Source organism: Pongo abelii, chromosome 20 (assembly GCF_028885655.2).
Source record: "Pongo abelii isolate AG06213 chromosome 20, NHGRI_mPonAbe1-v2.0_pri, whole genome shotgun sequence".
NCBI lineage: Eukaryota > Metazoa > Chordata > Mammalia > Primates > Hominidae > Pongo > Pongo abelii.
Window position 1 is genome coordinate 42,576,205 of NC_072005.2, and position 19,695 is coordinate 42,595,899.

The following is a 19,695-nucleotide window of genomic DNA, read 5'->3' on the forward strand; positions in this document are numbered from 1 at the left end:
TAAGCAAACCACAGAAGAGATCTGTGTAGAATCGCCTTACTCTGTCAGACGATTCTACACAGTTATAAAATCCCATTACTACGCAGCTTAAAGTATAAATCACCTCACACCCCACAGCAGGAAAAATCACACACAGGCAGAAACACAACCGTACACACCTGGCCACGGAAAGACTCTCAGTCCACCCCCGGCATTTCCCATTGTCACACACACGCACACACACCCCAAGGGCCTGGCAGGGCACGCAGAGGGTCCTCTGCAAATCCGAGGTTCCGGCGGGTCCCCGCACCGGCCCCAGCTCCTCCCCAGCACCTGCCTGGCCGGCGGGTCCCACCCCCTCCCCTACCAGGGGTAGACCCTGGGACGACTCAGAGCTCGCTCTCGCAGGCCCTGAGCGCCTGACGCCTGCGCACTGAGCGCGGGCGGGCGGGCACTCCCAGAAACCTCCGGGGCGCGGCAAGCGAGACAAGCAGGTTCCACAGGCCGAGCCCACGATCCCCCGAGGGGTGAGCGGCCCGGGCCTCCCCGCGTCCTGGCCGGCCAGCCAAGCGCTAGACTACATTTCCCAGAGGCACCGCGTCCGGAGCGCTGGACTACATTTCCCAGAGGCACCGCGCCCGGAGCGTGGCTTCATTTCCGTTAGTTTGCGAGATTTGGAGGCCTCGCGTGGGGAGAGGGCCGCGTCTGTAGAGGAGCTTGGCTCCGCACCTGCTGGGCTGGCGAACCCTAAATCGGGCTTGGAACCCGGGCGCCAGATCTTGGACCCTGAACTGCACCTCTGTCAGGGTAGGAGTGTCCGGGATGTCGGAGCGGACATGCGCGGAGAAAGCGTCGCTGGGGTTACGCGTGTGGCCGTGTCTCCGGTTTTGTGTGCAGACTACAGCCTGCCTGGTATTGGCGACTGCCTGTGCATACACGACTGGACGTGTGTGGCTGTGGTTTTGTGTATGAGCGTTTGTGTGAGTGTGAGTTGTGACTATGAGGGTGTTTGTGACTGTTTGCTTACCTGGCTGGGATATACTTATGTGACTGTGATTGTGTGTGTGCCGCGTGTTTAATTGGGGTTTGCCTGTGACTGTGAAGTGTGTGACAGTTGTGACAAGAGTGTTTGGATGTGCTTGTGTCACTTTGAGGTTGTGTATAAACCTGATATCGTGGGACGGATTTGCCAGTAAATTTAAGGTGTGTGACAGTGTTGCTGTGACACGGTGTTTGTTACCGCGTGTTTCCCTGATCTCGTACTTGGTTGGGTGACTGATTGTGTGTGACTGTGGGGTTGTGTGTGCTGTTTTCATGACTGTGTAAAGAGACTAAAATTGCAGCTTTGAAAGGGTGTTTTTGGCGGTTTGTGTCTCTGTCAAGGTGCTTGGATGTAATTATATGCCTTGTACTTAATGGGATTTTGTTTGAGACTAGGTGGTCTAACAAAGTAGCATAATTGGGTGATTGTGCCTCTAGCTGTGTGACTGTGGAAATGTGATTATGTGTGACTTTATGTGGCCATTTGTGTATTCTGTGACCTTATGGGGGTTTAGTCTAGTACAGAAGTAAATTTCCTTTTGGTATTTCTGGGGTTCATTTGGGGCTCAGGTCGGCCTATGGATTATGAGTCCCATGTGGCTCTGTGCTCCTCCCATGTGGCTCTGAGGACTTAAGGACTTTCTGTTTTGACCACAGTGGCTGCCCTTTCATACATGGCCTGTATTGCTTCATTTCTGTATCCATCCTCGGTTCACCTTGGGAAATGTAGTTACGGGTTCACGACTTCTTCCCTGCGTCCTCTTGCCTTAGAGCCTTAAGGGGATTGGATGCAGGGAAGTGGCAAGAAGTAGGGAAGTCAGACATTTGGACACCTAAGTGAAGAATAGGAGTTATTTGCAAGCCACAGACCTGGTCTTGGGATGAGAATTTTAGGGCTGATAATACCTTCAAGACAGCCACTGGATGCTGGGCGTGGTGGCTCACATCTGTAATCCCAGCACTTTGGAAGGCGGAGGCAAGTGGATCACCTGAGGTCAGGAGTTCGAGACCAGCCTGACCAACATGGTGAAACCCTGTCTCTACTAAAAATACAAAATTAGCCGGGCGTGGTGGCGCATGCCTGTAATCCCAGCTACTTAGGAGGCTGAGGCAGGAGAATTGCTTGAACCCGGGAGGTGGACTTTGCAGTGAGCCAAGATCAAGCCATTGCACTCCAGCCTGGGCAACAAGAGCGAAACTCAGTCTCAAAATAAATAAATAAATAGGCCACTGGAAATATAATGGGATTCCAGGAGTGGGAATAGTTTCAGAGTGAGTGCTTTTAGGAGACAGCCACCCAGTTCTGAACCTGAAGCACTCCACTGCAGGGCTGTCTCCAGTGTACAGCTTTGAATCCAGAAATAAATTCAAGCCCAAGACAGCTGTGACCTGGCCCTTCTTTCAGATACAGAAGGTAGAAAACCTGTTCTAGTCTCCTCCTAACTTTTCTTTATGTTAAATGAGATTAAGAGGATGGAGGAAGAGGATATGTTATAGTTTAGTATATTCCCCAAGAAAGGCCTAATATCTCATTCCATTTTTCTTTTTCTGAGAGTAGAGCCCAGAGGAGAAAGAATGGCTGTTCCAGTAGCAATGTCCAAGGTGAGTATTTCCTCTTTGTTTCCTGAAATACCTTTGTTATTACAGGACATAGACATTTTTGTTTTCTTTTTGAAATTTCCTGCCTTCTTAATGATAGAGGGGCAAGGCAATTTTTGCTAGATTGAGAGCAAAAAAATGTGCCATTAATTGGGATAGATGCTTCCCCAATAGTGGTTAAATTTAGGAAGAATGGATTTGAGACTCATGGATTTAAAAAGGGGAAGAGAGAAATAGCTCTATTGTGTAATTTAAAAAGGGAAAGAGCTCTATTGTGTTATTTCTGATACAGCACCATTTTGATTTTTTAACTTTTTTTTGGCTTTTTATGGAAAGTTTCAAATGTACACAAAAGTATAATGAATATGCCTAGCTTAAAAACGATCACGGCCGGGTGCAGTGGCTCACACCTGTAATCCCAGCACTTTGGGAGGCCGAGGCAGATAGAACGAGGTTAGGAGATCGAAACCATCCTGGCTAAAAAAGGTGAAACCCCGTCTGTACTAAAAATACAAAAAAAAAAAAAAAAAAAAAAATTAGCCAGGTGTGGTGGTGGGCACCTGTAGTCCCAACTACTCGGGAGGCTGAGGCAGGAGAATTGTGTGAACCTGGGAGGCAGAGCTTGCAGTGAGCCGAGATCGCGCCACTGCACTCCAGCCTGGGCGACAGAGTGAGACTCCGCCTCAAAAAAAAAAAAAAAGCGATCACTTTCCAATCTTGTTTCATTTATTCTATCTTCGGTTCAAAATCCTTTCTAATTTGCCGTTTTGATTTCTTGACTTACAGGATATTTTGATGTGTTGTGTTTTCAAATATTTTGTGGATCTTCCAGAGATCTTTTGTTACTGATTTCTAATTTCATTACACTGTGTTCACAGAATATACTTTGTATGATTTGAATCCTTTTAAATTTATTAAGATTTGTTTTATGACCCAGAATTTGATGCATCTTAGTAAATGTTCCATGTGCACTTGAAAAGACTATATTCTGTGGTTGTTGGGTGGAGTGTTCTATAAATGTCAACTAGGTCAGGTAGGTTGATAGTATTTTTTAAATTTTCCATATCTTTACTGATTTTTTATTTGTTGGATTTTTCTCCTTGTAGTTTCTTTCAGTTTCTGCTTCATGTATTTTTTTTTTTTTTTTTGAGACAGAGTCTCGCTTTGTCACCCAGGCTGGAGTGCAGTGGCCCAATCTTGGCTCACTGCAACCTCCACCTCCCAGGTTCAAGTGATTCTCCTACCTCAGCCTCCTGAGTAGCTGGGATTACAGGCAGGCACCACCATGCCCAGCTAATTTTTTTTTTTTTTTTTAGTAGAGATGGGGTTTCACCATATTGGCCAGGCTGGTCTCGAACTTCTGAACTCAGGTAATCTGCCCACCTCGGCCTTCCAAAGTGCAGGGATTACAGGCGTGAGCCACTGCGCCTGGACTGCTTCATGTATTTTGATGCTCTGTTATTAGGTATATAAAGGTTTTAGATTTTTACATCCTACTGGTGAATTGACCCCTTTATCATTAGGAAATGGTCTTCCTTATCCCTCATAATAGTCTTTGCTCCAGACATGTACTTTGCTTGATATTTAATGTAGCCATTCCAGCTTTCTTTTCATTAATATTAGCATTGTGTATTTTTTTCTATTAACCTGTTTGTGTTTTGATATTTCAAGTGCATTTCTTATAGACAGCATGTAATTGGGTTTGTGTTTTTATTCAATTTGGCAATCTCTTTTTTTTTTGAGACAGAGTCTCACTCTGTCACCCAGGCTGGAGTGCAGTGGCACAATGCCAGCTCACTGCAACCTCCGTCTCCTGTGTTCAAGTGATTCTCCTGCCTCAGCCTCCCAAGTAGCTGGGATTACAGGCACACACCACCACACCCAGCTAATGTTTTTGTACTTTTAGTAGAGACAGGGTTTTGCCATGTTGGCCAGGCTGGTCTCAAACTCCTGAACTCAGGTGATCTGCCTGCCTCGGCCTCCCAAATTTCTGGGATTACAGGCGTGAACAATGACACCCAACCAGCAATCTCCATCTTTTAATTGGAGTATTTAGTCCATTTATATTTAGTGTGATTATTGATATGGTTTGGTTCAAATCCATCATTTTGCCATTCGTTTTATATTTATCCTATCTGTTCTTTATTTCCTGCTCTCCGTTTTCTGCCTTCTTTTGGATTGAGACAAAGAGTTTCAAAATAACAATACCAATATTTTTACCAACCATATGAATATAGAAAAACAACATAAAGTCCTGTTGGAGTTTGATAGGATATAGCCCAGTAGGGATTAAAATCAAATTACTGTGTTTAAGTCATCTAAAATAACACTTCTCATATGCTTAAGCTGCCAGCTGGAAATGCAGTTAGGCTCATTTGTTTTATATTGCTTTTCATGTTTAGGGATTGCTTTTCTCCCACTATGATTTAATTTTGTTTTAAAATTACATAACATATATCCAAAATCAAAATTACAGAATAAGATGAATTTGAAGAAGTCTAGTGTCCATTTCTGTCCCCTCTACCTGCTTCCTTCTTCCCTCTATAGTAACTGGGGCTACAGGCACGCGCCACCATGCCCAGCTAATTTTTTGTATTTTTAGTAGAGACAGGGTTTCACCATGTTGGCCAGGATGGTCTCTGTCTCCTGACTTCATGATCCGCCCACCTCTGCCTCCCAAAGTACTGGGATTACAGGCATGAGCCACCGCACCTGGCCTCGTTTTTGCTTTTTTTTTAAATTTTACTAATCCATCATACATAGGGATGTGCACTTCTCTGAAGTAGTGCATACTATCTGGTTGTTTTCCTTTATGTGATGTTAACAGCCAGCTATTGACATCTTTATGTGAATATGTTATTTTATCAGGGGTTGCAAAATGATATTCTAATTCTTCTGCATTTATTAGCTGGACTATATCTATAAAGGGAGCCATCCTTTCTCAATATCTTGGTTACCTGAAGAATAGTTTATGCAAAAAGAAAAACTAGAATAAAAGATTGGTTTTTCTCATTATTTTTCAGCATCTTTCAAAGCTTATTCCGTGTTTTTCTTTTAAACTATTAACTTGTGGATTAAAACATATCTGTTATGTTTCGATCTGTAACAATAACTGTTCTTATTAATGCTCACATTGCTCCACGTATGGCAAGTGGAAGGTTTGCCCTCTCTGATTTGTCTACTTTTGGATTCCTTTTTATTCTTTTTGACATGACCCCAGTAGTCTTTGGCAGATTCCAGACTTTCTGTTCTGACAGAGTATTCTAGGCTCATTTTGTACAATTTCCTGTCCCAAACATAAAATCAGTCACCTCTTTATGGGGCCCTGGTTCCTTTTATAAGAAGTGCTTTTAAGAAGTCACAACCAGGATAGTAGGAACTCTCATTGCTCCTAGTTGTCAGTATAGCCTTAACAGAGCTGGTGAAATACAAATTTTTTAGAAGGAGAAAAAAAATCCTGAGTGTGTACTGATATTTCCAATTGAATTAAAAGATTATAGAGTTTTTCTTACTATCTTTGATTTTATATTTGTGTTTCTTTTATAATCTGAAAAAAATCTTAATTCGTAATGATTAATGATATTAAAATTCTCACTGATATATGTGTGTGTATAATCATTTCAGGTTATATACATGTATTAGTTTTAGACTAACAATGCCAGTATTATTAATAACAGTATAACTACTGAAAAACTCTAAGACATAACTTCATAAAGTTATAACATAAACTCTTAAGACAACTTTGAAAAACAGTTTATAGTTATTTTGTTTGTAGGTTATATTGGGTCTAATGTCAAATGACTATATTTTAAAGTTCCCGAAAATAATCACTTCCTTTATATGTTTAACCTTCCAGCTTTACGCACAGATAAGTTTGTTTCATTTTGCTTTTGGTTCTTAGATATTTTTTTCATTTTGATTTAATTTTGTGATTATAGTTATAGAAAACATACTTGTGGTTCCAAAGTCAAATAGATTTGATTGGTAATACTTTATAACTTTGTTGTATGTCTGTCTTCCTAGAGGCTATTGAGCTGTAATTTTTTTTCATGTAATATCTTTGTGAGGTTTTAGTATTATGGTTATTTGGCCTCAAAATGTAGAACAGAGTGCTATCTCCTTTTTCTATTTTCTGAAAATGCTTGTGAAAGAATAGTATTATATCTGCCTTAAATATTAGTAGAATTTACTGGTAAAGCCATCTGGGCTTCTCTGTGGACAGTTTATTTGTTTGTTTCTACACATTCCGTTTCTTTAATATCCATGGGATGATTTTTATTTCTGTTTTTTCTTGTGTGAATTTTGGCAATTTTTAAGGAATTTGTCTATATTGTTGAAATTGCCAAAATTATTGGCATGGAATTGTATTATCTTTTTAATTAAAGCCTTAAAAAATCTGTGGTGCAGTCTCCGCTTTGGTAATATTTTTTCTTGAAAACTTGGCAGGGGTTTATAAACTGTATTAATCTTTTGAAAGAATCGATTTTTGAGTTTGTTGATATTCTCTATTGTAATCTACTTTATATTGTGCATTTTGTGCTTATTTTTATTCTTTCTTTTCTTCTTACTTTCGGCTTCATTTGCTCTTCTTTTTCCAGCTTCCTAAGGTGGGAGCCTAAATCATTTTTCTAACATAAGCATTTAACACTATTAATTTTCCTCTAAATACTGCTTTTGTTGCAGCTCACAGAATCTGATAAGTGTGTTTCCATTGTCATTCTGTTCAGCATATTTTTCAATGTCTTTTTGCATGGGTTATTTAGAAGTATGTTTAATTTCCAAATATTTGGAGATTCTTGTTACTGGTTTGTAATTTAATAATATGTGGACACTGACCACAGTATGTTCTCTGTATAATTCAGTTTTTAAAATATTTACTGTTACTTGTTTTATGACCCAGCATCTGCTTTATTTTGATGACCTTTCCATACGCAGTTGTTAATGAAGAGTCTGACTCTTGCTAAAATCCTATGTGTGGGCTCTCAGGCTCCACCAGGTCATTCCTGGCAGGCCACACAGGGGAAAGCTGGCCTCCCCGCAGCAGACTTGGTGCACATCTAATGCATTACAGTCTCTAAAGGGAGTTGCAGTGCAGGACTCAGGCCTCCCAGACCAGCCATGCTGTTATGTGTGTTTACATTCCTAACCCAGGCACCTCCATTAGGAGGCCTCTTTATCAGGTGCCTCTGCCAAGAGGACATCCTAATCTAGGGGAGAGAGGAAACCTTGAAGACACTTTTTTTCCCACTCTTAGTACTTGGTAGTTTTAATTTTTTTCTTTATTTCTTTTTTCTTTTTTTTTTAACATATTTTTGGAGACAGGGTATTGCTCTGTCGCCCAGACTGGAGTGTAGTGGCGTGATCATAGCTCATTGCAGCCTTGAACTCCTGGACAGTTCAAGCAGTCCTCCTGCCTCAGCCTCCCAAGTAGCTAGGACTACAGGTTTGCACCGCGATGCCTGGCTGATGTTTTATTATTATTATTATTATTTTGTAGAGACTGATTCTTGCTATGTTGCCCAGGCTGGTCTCAAACTTCTGGCCTCAAGCAGTCTTCCTGCCTCAGCCTCCCCAAGTGCTGGGGTTGCTTACAGGCATGAGCCACCGTGCCCGGCCAGGCCTCACTACTTTTTCACTCTTAGCCCTTCCCTTGTCTTCTTGTCCCCTGGTCCCAGTCCATAAAATGAATGACAGGAGCTTTTTGTTCTGCATTCCCTTAGCAGTGAGATGACTCCATTCCCTTAGCAGTGAGATGCCTCACTTCTGCACTGATCCACATTTGCACTGATCTGCCTGACCCTCTCCAGGTGCTATTTCATGGTTGGGGTTGGGGGAGTGAAACAGTGGAGTACTCAGCGCTTTCTCTGGGTTAGCCTCTTAAATTAAGTGACTACTAAGTGATTAAAGGCTGGTTGTGTTAATCACTTATTCCAACACCTTGCAGCTCAGTTCAGCTTTTGGTAAGTGGGTGTGGTATTCTATTAATATATATTTATCAACTTGGCCAAGGTACTTGATATAGTGGTATGTAAATCCTCTATATTATCAATTTTATTGTCTACTTGTTCTGTCAGTTACTGAGCAAAAGATTTTAAAATTCCCAACTCTGAGTGTGGGTTTGTCTCTTTCTTCCTTTAGTTCTGTCAATTTTTGCTTCACACATTTTGAAGCTTTGTTGTTAAATCTCTACATTTGGATTGCTGTCTTCTTGATGAGTTGATCCTCCTTATTGCTAGTATTTCTCTTTATCTTGAAGTCTATTTTGTCTTATACTAATATAGGCATACAAGCTTTCTTGTGATTAGAGTTTGTATGGTGTATCTTCCCATTTTACTTTTAGCCCATCTTTATATTTAAAATGTGCTTCTTGTAAAGAGCATATAGTTGGAACTTATGTTTTTATCTTGTCTTGATACTGTCTTTTTATTGGAATGGTTGAACTATTATTAATATAATTTAGTTTAAGCTCTGCCATAGATGGGAGCATCCATATGTGGCTCTTAAGAAGAGCTTAGGGCCACATGTGGTGGCTCATACCTATATTCCCATCACTTTGGGAGGCTAAGGCAGGAGGATTGCTTGAGGCCAGGAGTTCAAGACTAGCCTGGGCAATGTAGCAAAACGCCATCCCAACAAAAAAAGTAAAAATTAGCTGGGTATGATTGCACATGCCTGCAGTCCTAGCTACTTAGAAGGCTGAGGTGGGAGGATTACTTGAGCCTAGGAGTTCAGGGTTACAGTAAGCTATGATCATGCCACTGCACTCCAGCTTGGTTGACAGAGTGAGACCCTGTCTCAAAAAAAAAAAAAAAAAATTAAAAATAAAGAGCTTGGCACTTTTTTGGAGTTTAGGTCTTTTAAATTTGTGCCCTCAGCTCTCTGATGAATTTAAAAGAAATTATGATTTTTCATCTTATCTGAATTATTTTTAGGTTGTTAGGATGGGCACAAGTATCTCTTGCAGAAATCTATATGTTGAAGAAGTCGAATTTTCAATTAAAAATGTATTGAGTACCTATATCAATGATTCTCTGCAGGGGCAGTTATTCTCCCTAGAGGGTGTTGAATGTTAAAGTAACTGGGTTGCGGGTAAAGACTTCTAGCTTTTTTGTTTGTTTGTTTGAGACGGAGTCTTGCTCTGTCGCCCAGGCTGGAGTGCAGCGGCGCGATCTCGGCTCACCGCAAGCTCCACCTCCCGGGTTCATGCCAGTCTCCTGCCTCAGCCTCCCGAGTTGCTGGAACTACAGGCGCCCGCCACCACGCCCGGCTAATTTTTTGTATTTTTAGTAGAGACGGAGTTTCACCATGTTAGCCAGTATGGTCTCGATCTCCTGACTTCATTATTCGCCTGCCTCGGCCTCCCAAAGAGCTGGGATTACAGGCGTGAGCCACTGCACCCGGCCGATTTCGAGCTTTTGAAGGAGTGAGGTCTCGGATCTAGGTTAGAAATTACCCAACTTTTTCTGTAAAGGGCTAGACATTTCACATGGCTTTGCGGGCCCTATGGTCTCTGTTGCAACTCTTCAGCTCTGCTGCTGCAGTGTGAAAGTAGCCAAAGGCACTACATAACTGAATAAGTATGGACGTATTCTAATAAAACTTTATTTACAAAACCAGTTGGTAGACAGTAGTTTGCCAACTTATGATTTAGTTGTCCATCAGTGCATAACAAAAAATTGCCTGTGATTTGCAAAATTGAGAACCATACCTGGAAAAATGTGTTTATAATTATCTGGGTCTGGAATCTCTTACATAATGCATTTTGTGCATGACTTTTTCAATTTGCTGAATTTATCTACTTTCCTATTATTGGATGGTTTTACTATTAGCTGTATCTTCCAGGAATGCAACCATGATTTGATTGAGAAAAAGGCTGTACTTTGCTTAAGAAATTTACTGAGTTTTTTTTAACCATTTCAAAAAGTTACAGTATTGATAGCAATGCTAATTGTGATGTTTGTCTTGCCCATAGCAAATAGAAACCTCCATTTATAGATAATGCATTTCTATTTATTCTATATGTACACATGAACACACATATATTTAGCCTTTATTTCAAAATGTCAAATATAAAAGGTGTCAATAATACTTAGTTACATATTGTCATTTTATAAGTCTAAATTTCTTCATTATAAGTAATTGTAAGCATAAGCATTTAATTTGTGCCTTCTAATGTAGTTGTGTATGATCATTAATATATTGAAATATTAAGTTGTTCATTATCTCCATTTTTGACATCTATAGATATGTCGTTATTACCTATGAGTTTCATTTCAGAAGTGGTAGAGATGTTGTTATATTTTCTTTTTGTATATAGAAAGCATTGAGTTTGATCAAGTTAAGAACCACAACATATATCTGTCCCCCTTAGTGTGTGTTTTGGGGGTGGGAGAAACAGGAAGAAAACAACAACAAAGATAATTCTAACTGAATCATTTGTTACTTTGCAAAGCACCTGGTCTCACGGTTCTGCTTTCTCCTCCGTAGCTCTGCATTCTCCAGACTCTGTGCTTTCCTAAGATAGGAACCCAGAAGAGGACTGATCATTTCTTGCAGCTCTAAAGACCATGGCTCGGGTAAATTGGAGTTTGTGCTCTCTTCACTTACTTTTTTACAGAGTATGTGTGTGTTTGTATTCCTTATTCCTGAAGCTTCATTCCTAACTGACCTCACTCAGGAATATGCTCCTCAGTTTGTCCCATTCTGATAAGTGATAGTGTCTTCCCTAAGTGTGTCTTTCTAATCTAACCTTTAGTCACATACTTACTCAACAATCCATTCAGCATCTTTGACTAGGAACACTGATCTAACAAAAGCAGAGTTCCCTGATTTCATAAGGTGGAGGAGGATGTTAAATGGCACCACACATGAAAACCTTTTGAACTTCTCTTTAGATCTAAGTTCCCAGGTGGACAAGACAGGAGTTGGTCTTGACTGGGATCACTCTCAATATGTGGCAAGAGCTCATGCTTTATGAGTTTTTAAGATTAGGAAGATGATTAGGGACTGAATACAGAGAGATCAGGGATCTTCCCCGGAACATATAATTTAATATGGATCAATTTGAAATTCGACATTATGTGCTGGTCTTTAATGTATAAATTTGGATTATGTTTTTCACCTTTCTATTGTTTAGAATGATGACAAGTTACATTTACGGATGAATGGTAAATATGATCATAGTGAAGATGATCATTCACCAGCAGAAGTTGTTGAGAATAATAAACTCTGAGAACCAAGAAATACTTACAAGACTTTTACAACCTAAAATGTTTAAATATGAGCACTTATTAAGTCAGATATATTTATTATATGGAGCTATTCCGTAGCCTATAAAATATTTACTAAATTATTGATGACAAGGAAAATGTTTATGATATAGTACTGTGATCTAACGGTGAATCTGGAGCTTCAATAAATTCTTTAATTTTATACAAGTCTTATAAGGTTTTACAGAAAAATTTTCTCAGTTATTTTGTTTATTCCTTAAATAGTGAAGAGAGAAACTTACATTTATTGAGAATGTATGATACACAATATACATATTGTATAGAATGCTTGTGTATGCTACTTCTTTTAATTGGGACATTGCATTTACTTTATTCCCAGACTTATCTGTAAAGTAAGATATTCTATATGCAGAAAATATGTATAGCAGCCCAGGTGCAGTGGCTCACACCTATAATCCCAGCACTTTGGGAGGCCTAAGCAGGAGGGTCCCTTAGGCCAGGAATTCAAGACTAGCCTGGGCAAATAACAAGACCCCTGTCTCTACAAAAAAATTTGAAAATTATCAGGGCACAGTGGCACGTACTGTGGTCTCAACTACTCAGGAGAATGAGACAGGATCACTTAAGCCCAGGAGTTCGAGGCTGCAGTGAGCTATGATGGCGCCACTGCACTCCAGCCTGGGTGACAGAGCGAGACCCTGTCTCCAAAACAACAACAATAACAACAACAAAACGATAGCCGTAGGAATAATCCGGAACATATTTGTACTTTTCAGCCCATGTGCTCTGTTGCTTCCTTTGTGGAGAGTTCCCCTTCATCTCCCTCTCCATTGAAAAAGTATTTTTTTGGCCAGGCACGGTGGCTCATGCCTGTAATCCCAGCACTTTGGGAGGCCGAGGCGGTTGAATCACAAGGTCAGGAGTTCGAGACTAGCCTGGCCAAGATGATGAAACCTTATCTCTACTAAAAATACAAAAATTAGCTGGGTGCAGTGGCAGGTGCCTGTAATCCCAGCTACTCAGTTGGCTGAGGCAGGAGAATTGCTTGAACCTGGGAGGCAGAGGTTGCAGTGTGCCAAGATTGCGCCACTGCACTGCAGCCTGGGCGACAGAGCAAGACTCCATCTCAAAAAAAAAAAAAAAAAAAGAAAGAAAAAAAGAAAAAGCATTTTTTTAATTTCCAAAACTGACATTTTGTTTGTTGTTTCAGAAATTAGTGATGTTCAGGGATGTTGCCATTGACTTCTCTCAGGAAGAGTGGGAATGCCTGGACTCTGCTCAGAGAGACTTGTATAGAGATGTGATGTTGGAGAACTATAGCAACTTGGTATCACTAGGTAAGGAATCTGGCCTTCATGTTTCAGGATCTACCTTTGGAATGGCTGCTTTCTCTGCTGTTATTTCAAGGTTCCTTTTTAAGTAATTAACTGAATTTCTTATTTTCAAAGGAGGAGTTTGAAATTACTGGAAGTAGACATGGTTTCTCAGGGCACCTTTATCTTTTCCATCCTTCAAAAAGCCTTACCACTGCCTTCTAATACCATCTTCCTTGATGATCAAAGGGCTAGATTTGAAGTTTGGGATACTTGGAATATTGGCAGATAAAACAGCCTATATACATTGTTACACTTTAGATCTGCTGAAGGAGCTCTAAATAATTCACAGGCCCAGTCACAGATTTAAAAAATAGATGCAGAGATATATGTTTTTTCTGATAAAAGAGTTTACATCATTTGTATAGTGATAGAGTGGATCAATGCATTTCACCAACAACTCAAATGAACATAACCTGTTAATTAGAACAAACACATTGTCTTATATGTGCTTGGTAGTTGAAGATTACATATTAAGAACTTTGGGCTGGGCTCGGTGGCTTATGCCTGTAATCTCAGCACTTTAGGAGGCCAAGGTGGGTAGATCACCTGAGGTCAGGAGTTCAAGACTAGCCTGGCCAACATGGCGAAACCCCATCTCCACTAAAAATACAAAAATTTAGCTGGGTATGGTGGTGTGTGCCTGTAATCCCAGTTACTCGGGAGATTGAGGGAGGAGAATCACTTGAACCCTTGAGGTGGAGGTTGCAGTGAGCTGAGATCACGTCACTGTACTCCAGCCTGGGTGACAGAGTGAGACTCCATCTCAAAAAAAAAAAAAAAAAGGACTTTGCATTGGACGTTGAATGAATATGCTAGAATCATCTTTTATTGTAAAATAGTTGAGGGGGAACCTGTGATTGTCTAACAAACTTTATTGTTTTCTTCTGTAGTATTTGTATATGAAACAAAATCCATATCAATTACAACTTTAATAAGTGATTTTCCAACCTAGATGATAACTTTATTCCTTGTGCTGGAGTAAACTGTCTCTTGCCTCTTCCTTCCTTTCTCCTCTGAAGCCTTTAGGAAGTCAATGATTAATACATGTCCCTAGAGGACCCAAGTTGTGTGGAAAAAAAAACCTATGACTTGAGGAGAAAAGCAAGGGTTTTTCACCATGATCTTCCTAAAGACTCTTACCTAATTTCTACTGCCTCCTTTCCCTGTTGGTCTTTTATTATAATTCTTCCCACTTTCAAAAGAGAGAATGGTTGGCCGGGCGCAGTCTTATATGTGCTTGGTAGTTGAATATTACATATTAAGAACTTTGGGCTGGGCTCGGTGGCCCACACCTGTAATCCCAACACTTTGGGAGGCCGAGGCAGGCGGATCACCTGAGGTTGGGAGTTCGAGACCAGCCTGACCAACATGGAGAAACCCCGTCTCTACTAAAAATACAAAAAATTAGCCGAGCATGGTGGCGCATGCCTGTAATCCCAGCTACTCGGGAGGCTGAGGCAGGAGAATCGCTTGAACCTGGGAGGCGGTGTGATGAGCCAAAATCGTGCCATTACACTCCAGCCTGGGCAACAAGAGCGAAACACAGTCTCAAAAAAATAAAATAAAACAAAAGAGGGAATGGGTCTTCCTCTTCCACAATGACAACACTTTTATGTATACTTGGGAGTCAATTCCTTTCCAGATTGTTTTTTTAAGTTTAGACTTACCATCTTTATTCTTTAATATATTCATTTATCCAAAATATGTTTATTGAAGGCCTATTCTCTGCCAAGGACTATAGTAGCCATTGGGGAAATAATGGTCTAGTTAAGGTTCTTACTCTGCTGAAACACTTTCTTGTGGGAGAAATACAAAATACATAAGGAAACAAAATTATATGTATGCGTGTGTATGTATGTACATATGTATGCATTTAATAAATATCAGTATAACAACAGGTAGTGATAAGCAGTACAAATAAAGGTAAAGGTAGGCAAATAAAGAATAATGGGGGGTTGGATTGGACTATTTTAGATTGGTAGATTTTGGAAAATCCTCTCTGAAGAGGTAATATTTGAACAAAAACTTAAGTAAGGGCATGAGTCAAGCCATATCTGGGAGAGCAGTGTAAAGGCCTTGGGGTGGGTATTAACTTCGTAGGAGGAACAGAGAAACATTATGTCTAGAGAAAAGTGAATACTGGAATAATAAGAAAGACGGTTAGGCAATGGGAAAAAAAAGACTGAAATTTTATTCTCTAAGGTGGTGCCTTCTGACTCCCATCTAAAGCAATTGCAAATCTCCAGGGAAAGTAAGAGGCCTTTAGAATTCTCATAAGTTAAGATCAACAAAAGGTGAGCTCATAAAGATCATCAAACCCACAGAGAAATAGGTCACAGATGAGTGATAAGTAATCTGAAGAAACAACATATTACATGGCAAAAATCTTTACATAGTAGAATGATTAGATGTAGCTATTGGTGATAGTTTAAAGAAATAAAACACAAAAATGATGACTAATAGATTTTCATAAAGGGACAGATTTGAAAGAAAACCAAATAGATAATTTGTAAAGGTTCTATTTAGTTCTTTTTAAAAATAATCATTAAACGATTGATAAATTTGGCTACATGAAAATTACTCTATCAAAAGACATTATAAAGACAGTAAAAGACAAGCCATGAATTGGGTAGAGATACTTGCACTGCATATAGACAACAAGGAAATTAGTATCAGAATAGACAAAACTTCTACAGATTGATAAGAACAAGATAAATAACAATACTGAAAAATTTGATAAAAGATATCTATTGGCAGTTCAAGGGGAAAAAAATGCAAATTAGGCTGGGCGTGGTGGCTCACGCCTGTAATTCCAGCACTTTGGGAGGCTGAGGCAGGTGGAACACTTGAGGCCAGGAGTTCAAGACCAGCCTGGCCAACGTGGGGAAGCCCTGTCTCTACTAAAAATACAAAAATTAGCTGGGCGTGGTGGCAGGTGCTTGTAATCCCAGCTACTCGGGAGGCTGAGGCAGGAGAATCGCTTGAACCTAGGAGGCGGAGGTTACAGTGAGCTGAGATCATGCCACTGCACTCCAGCCTGGGCGACAGAGGGAGACTGCATCTCCAAAAAAAAAAAAAAAGCAAATTAAAACCACAATGATATAATTATTTCACATGCTGTAAATTGGCAAAAATTAAGATGCTTGACAGTACCAGGCATTCTCAAGATTTGGAGGCAGAAGTGCACTATATCTTGGTATTCACAATAGCCAAAAAGTGGGAACAACCCAAATGTCCATCAACTAATGAATGGATACAATTTCGTATTTTCTTACAACGAAACATTATTCAGCAATAAAAAGGAATGAAGTTCTGATACATGCTTTAACATGGATGAACCTTGGAAACATGCTATAAAGAAATACCTGAGGCTGGGCCGGGCGCGGTGGCTCACGCCTGTAATCCCAGCACTTTGGGAGGCCGAGGTGGGCGGATCACGAGGTGAGGAGATCGAGACCTTCCTGGCTAACACCGTGAAGCCCCGTCTCTACTAAAAATACAAAAAGAAATTAGCCGGGCGTGGTGGCGGGTGTCTGTAGTCCCAGCTACTCCGGAGGCTGAGGCAGGAGAATGGCGTGAACCCGGGAGGCGGAGCTTGCAGTGAGCCGAGATCGTGCCACTGCACTTCAGCCTGGGCAATAGAGCGAGACACTGTCTCAAAACAAAAACCAAAACAGAAATACCTGAGGCTGGGTAATTTATAATGAAAAGAGATTTACTTAGCTCATGCTTCTGGAGGCTGTTCGAGCATAGCACTAGTGTCTGCTTGGCTTCTGGTGAGGCCCAGGAAGCTTTTAGTCATGGTGGAAGGGAAGGGGAGTCAGTGTGTCACTGGCAAGAGAGGGAGCGAGAGAGAGGAGGAAGGTCCAGGCTTTTTTAAACAACCAGATCTCGCGTGAACTCATAGCGTAAGAACTCACAACGGAGTCTTGCTCTGTCGCCCAGGCTAGAGTGCAATGGCCGGATCTCGGCTCACTGCAACCTCCTTCTCCCCGGCTCAAGCGATTCTCCTGCCTCAGCCTCCTGAGCAGCTGGGATCACAGGCACCTGCCACCACACCCAGCTAATTTTTGTATTTTTAATAGAGATGTATTTCACCATGTTGGCCAGACTGGTCTCAAACTCCTGACCTCGTGATCCACCCACCTCGGCCTCCCAAAGTGCTGAAACTACAGGCGTGAGCCACCGCACCCGGCCAAGAACTCACTCTTTACCACAAAGATGGCACCAAGCTATTCATGAGGGATCCAACCCCATGATCCAGACACCTCCCACCAAGCCCCATCTCTTGACACTGGGGATTACATTCAACATTAGATTACATCAACATGATATTTGGAGGGGACAAATATCCAAACTATATCCCATGCCAAGTGAAAGAAGCCAAATACAAACATTGCATATTATGTGATTGCATTTATATGAAATGTCCTCAATAGGCAAATCTATACTGACAGAAAGTAGGTTACTGGTTACCCAGCACTGGGGGTGGGGAAGAGGTAGAACGGATGGAGAATGGGGAGTGGGGAGATGAGAAGTGAATGCTAATGAGCACAGACAACATTTCTTTTGGGGGTGAAAAAATGTTTAAAAATTAGATTGTTGTGATTGTTGCACAACTCAATGAGTATACTAAAAGCCATTGAATTGTGCAGAAATAATATGGAAATGGTTGCCAAACTTGTGTGTACTTTAGAAATAGCTACGGTCTTTTAAAAAATTCCGCAGCCCAGGTCACACCCCAGACCAATTAAATAATAATCTCTAGGCATGGTACACAAGTATCATTATTTTTTGAAATTTTCTAGGTTTTTCAAATGTTTAGCCATGTTTGATAACCACTGCACTGTGGTATTATCTGAGAATTTTTTTTAATTGAATGTTCACTCCATTTAATTTATTACCAATACACTTGGATTTATTTATCCCCTATTTTATGCTTTTTGTTTCCTCTTTTTATCTTATGGGCTTAAAACAATTTCTCCCTCCTTAATCAGGGTGGATACAATCTTGTTTTATTTTTTGCAACTCCATTTTCCCCCTTGTTTTGTTTGGAAAACATACAGTATTTATATATTTTTAAAAGTTATCTTTAAATTTTTATCATATGTACCTAATTCCTTTTAATGTCAATGATATTTTATAGTTTTTATTCATTGTAATTGTGTCTAAAAAATTATAATTAATGGACATTGTATATTTTGATGGATACTAAAACATATTTATTCAGTCCACATACAATATTTGGTTTGCGTATTGCTTTGCAATAAACTTGCTCTATCTCCACCCCTAGGATTTCAAGGCCAACAAGTTGAAAAACAGACATATAAATAATAGTATCTACTGTGAAATAAATTGGTAACCATTGTGGCAATTAGTTGAGGTTCTAAGGAGAGATAAGAAATTGACATCTCTATGTCAAATATATATTTTATTCTCACAAAATTCTTATCAGAAGTATACCAGCAATGTATACCTATTATATACTTTATCAATAGTGGCTATTATCACTTAGAAATATCTTTGTTGAGGCCAGGTGCGGTGGCTCACGCCTGTAATCCCAGCACTTTGGGAGGCTAAGGCGGGCAGGTCACAAGGTCAAGAGATCAAGACCATTCTGGCCAACATGATGAAATCCCATCTCTACTAAATATACAAAAATTAGCTAGGTGTGGTGGCACATGCCTGTAATCCCAGCTACTCAGGAGGCTGAGGCAGGAGAATCACCTGAACCTGGGAGGCGGAGGTTGCAGTGAGCTGAGATCACACCACAGCACTCCAGCCTGGCGAGAGAGCAAGACTCTGTCTCAAAAAAAAAAAAAAAAAAGAAAGGAAATATCTTTATTGATTTGTACATGAAAAACAGAAGAACATTTCTGCCATTGCCAGTGAATTTAAATACTTTGGGGGTATTCTGCCTGTTTTGGTACTTTAATTATTATCATTATTGTTTGTGTCACTTTACAAATACATACTTAATTTGGTGAAGTCTAAAATTCATGTCTAACTTTCCTTAAGATAATGTAAAGGATATTGGAATGCTTTAACTTTGATCTATTTCTCCAATCTGGTATTGTTGTCTGGTATTTTACTTCTGTTCTTTTTTTAACCTACAAAATGGGCATTATTTTTGTTTCATAATGGCAATATTTGCTTGTGGATTTGTTGATGTAATTATCTTTTATTTGTATGCTATTCCTCTTTCATTATACCTTCCTTCTGGGATATTTTATTTATCATGAAATACATTAGGGAGGGCTTATTGTTTTTTTTTTCTTTTTTTTTTTTTTGAGATGGGGTCTCGTTCTTGTTGCCCAGGCTGTAGTGCAGTGGTGCGATCTCGGCTCACTGCAACCTCCGCTTCCTGGGTTGAAGCAATTCCCCTACCTCAGCCTCCCCAGTAGCTGGGATTACAGGTGCCTGCCACCACGCCCAGCTAATTTTCTTATTTTTAGTAGAGACGGGGTTTC

At 40.3% G+C, this 19,695-nt stretch overlaps 1 protein-coding gene across 9 annotated transcripts in view; it reads left to right on the forward strand.

Moving 5' to 3' along the window:
• The window catches only part of ZNF420 (zinc finger protein 420), a 114,471-nt gene that overhangs the window by 61,113 nt on the left and 33,663 nt on the right, over window positions 1–19,695 (forward strand). For 2 of the 9 annotated variants that reach the window (XM_054540253.2, XM_054540257.2), the window contains exons 2-4: window positions 2,579–2,622; window positions 11,107–11,195; window positions 13,060–13,186. In XM_054540253.2, the coding sequence (XP_054396228.1) occupies window positions 11,187–11,195; window positions 13,060–13,186 (136 nt within the window). In that variant the 5' untranslated portion in view covers window positions 2,579–2,622; window positions 11,107–11,186. Of the gene's footprint in view, window positions 1–401; window positions 892–2,578; window positions 2,623–3,937; window positions 3,990–11,106; window positions 11,196–13,059; window positions 13,187–19,695 lie in introns of those variants that run through there. The other 7 variants (XM_054540255.2, XM_009232523.4, XM_054540252.2 and 4 more) reach the window with 7 other exon arrangements.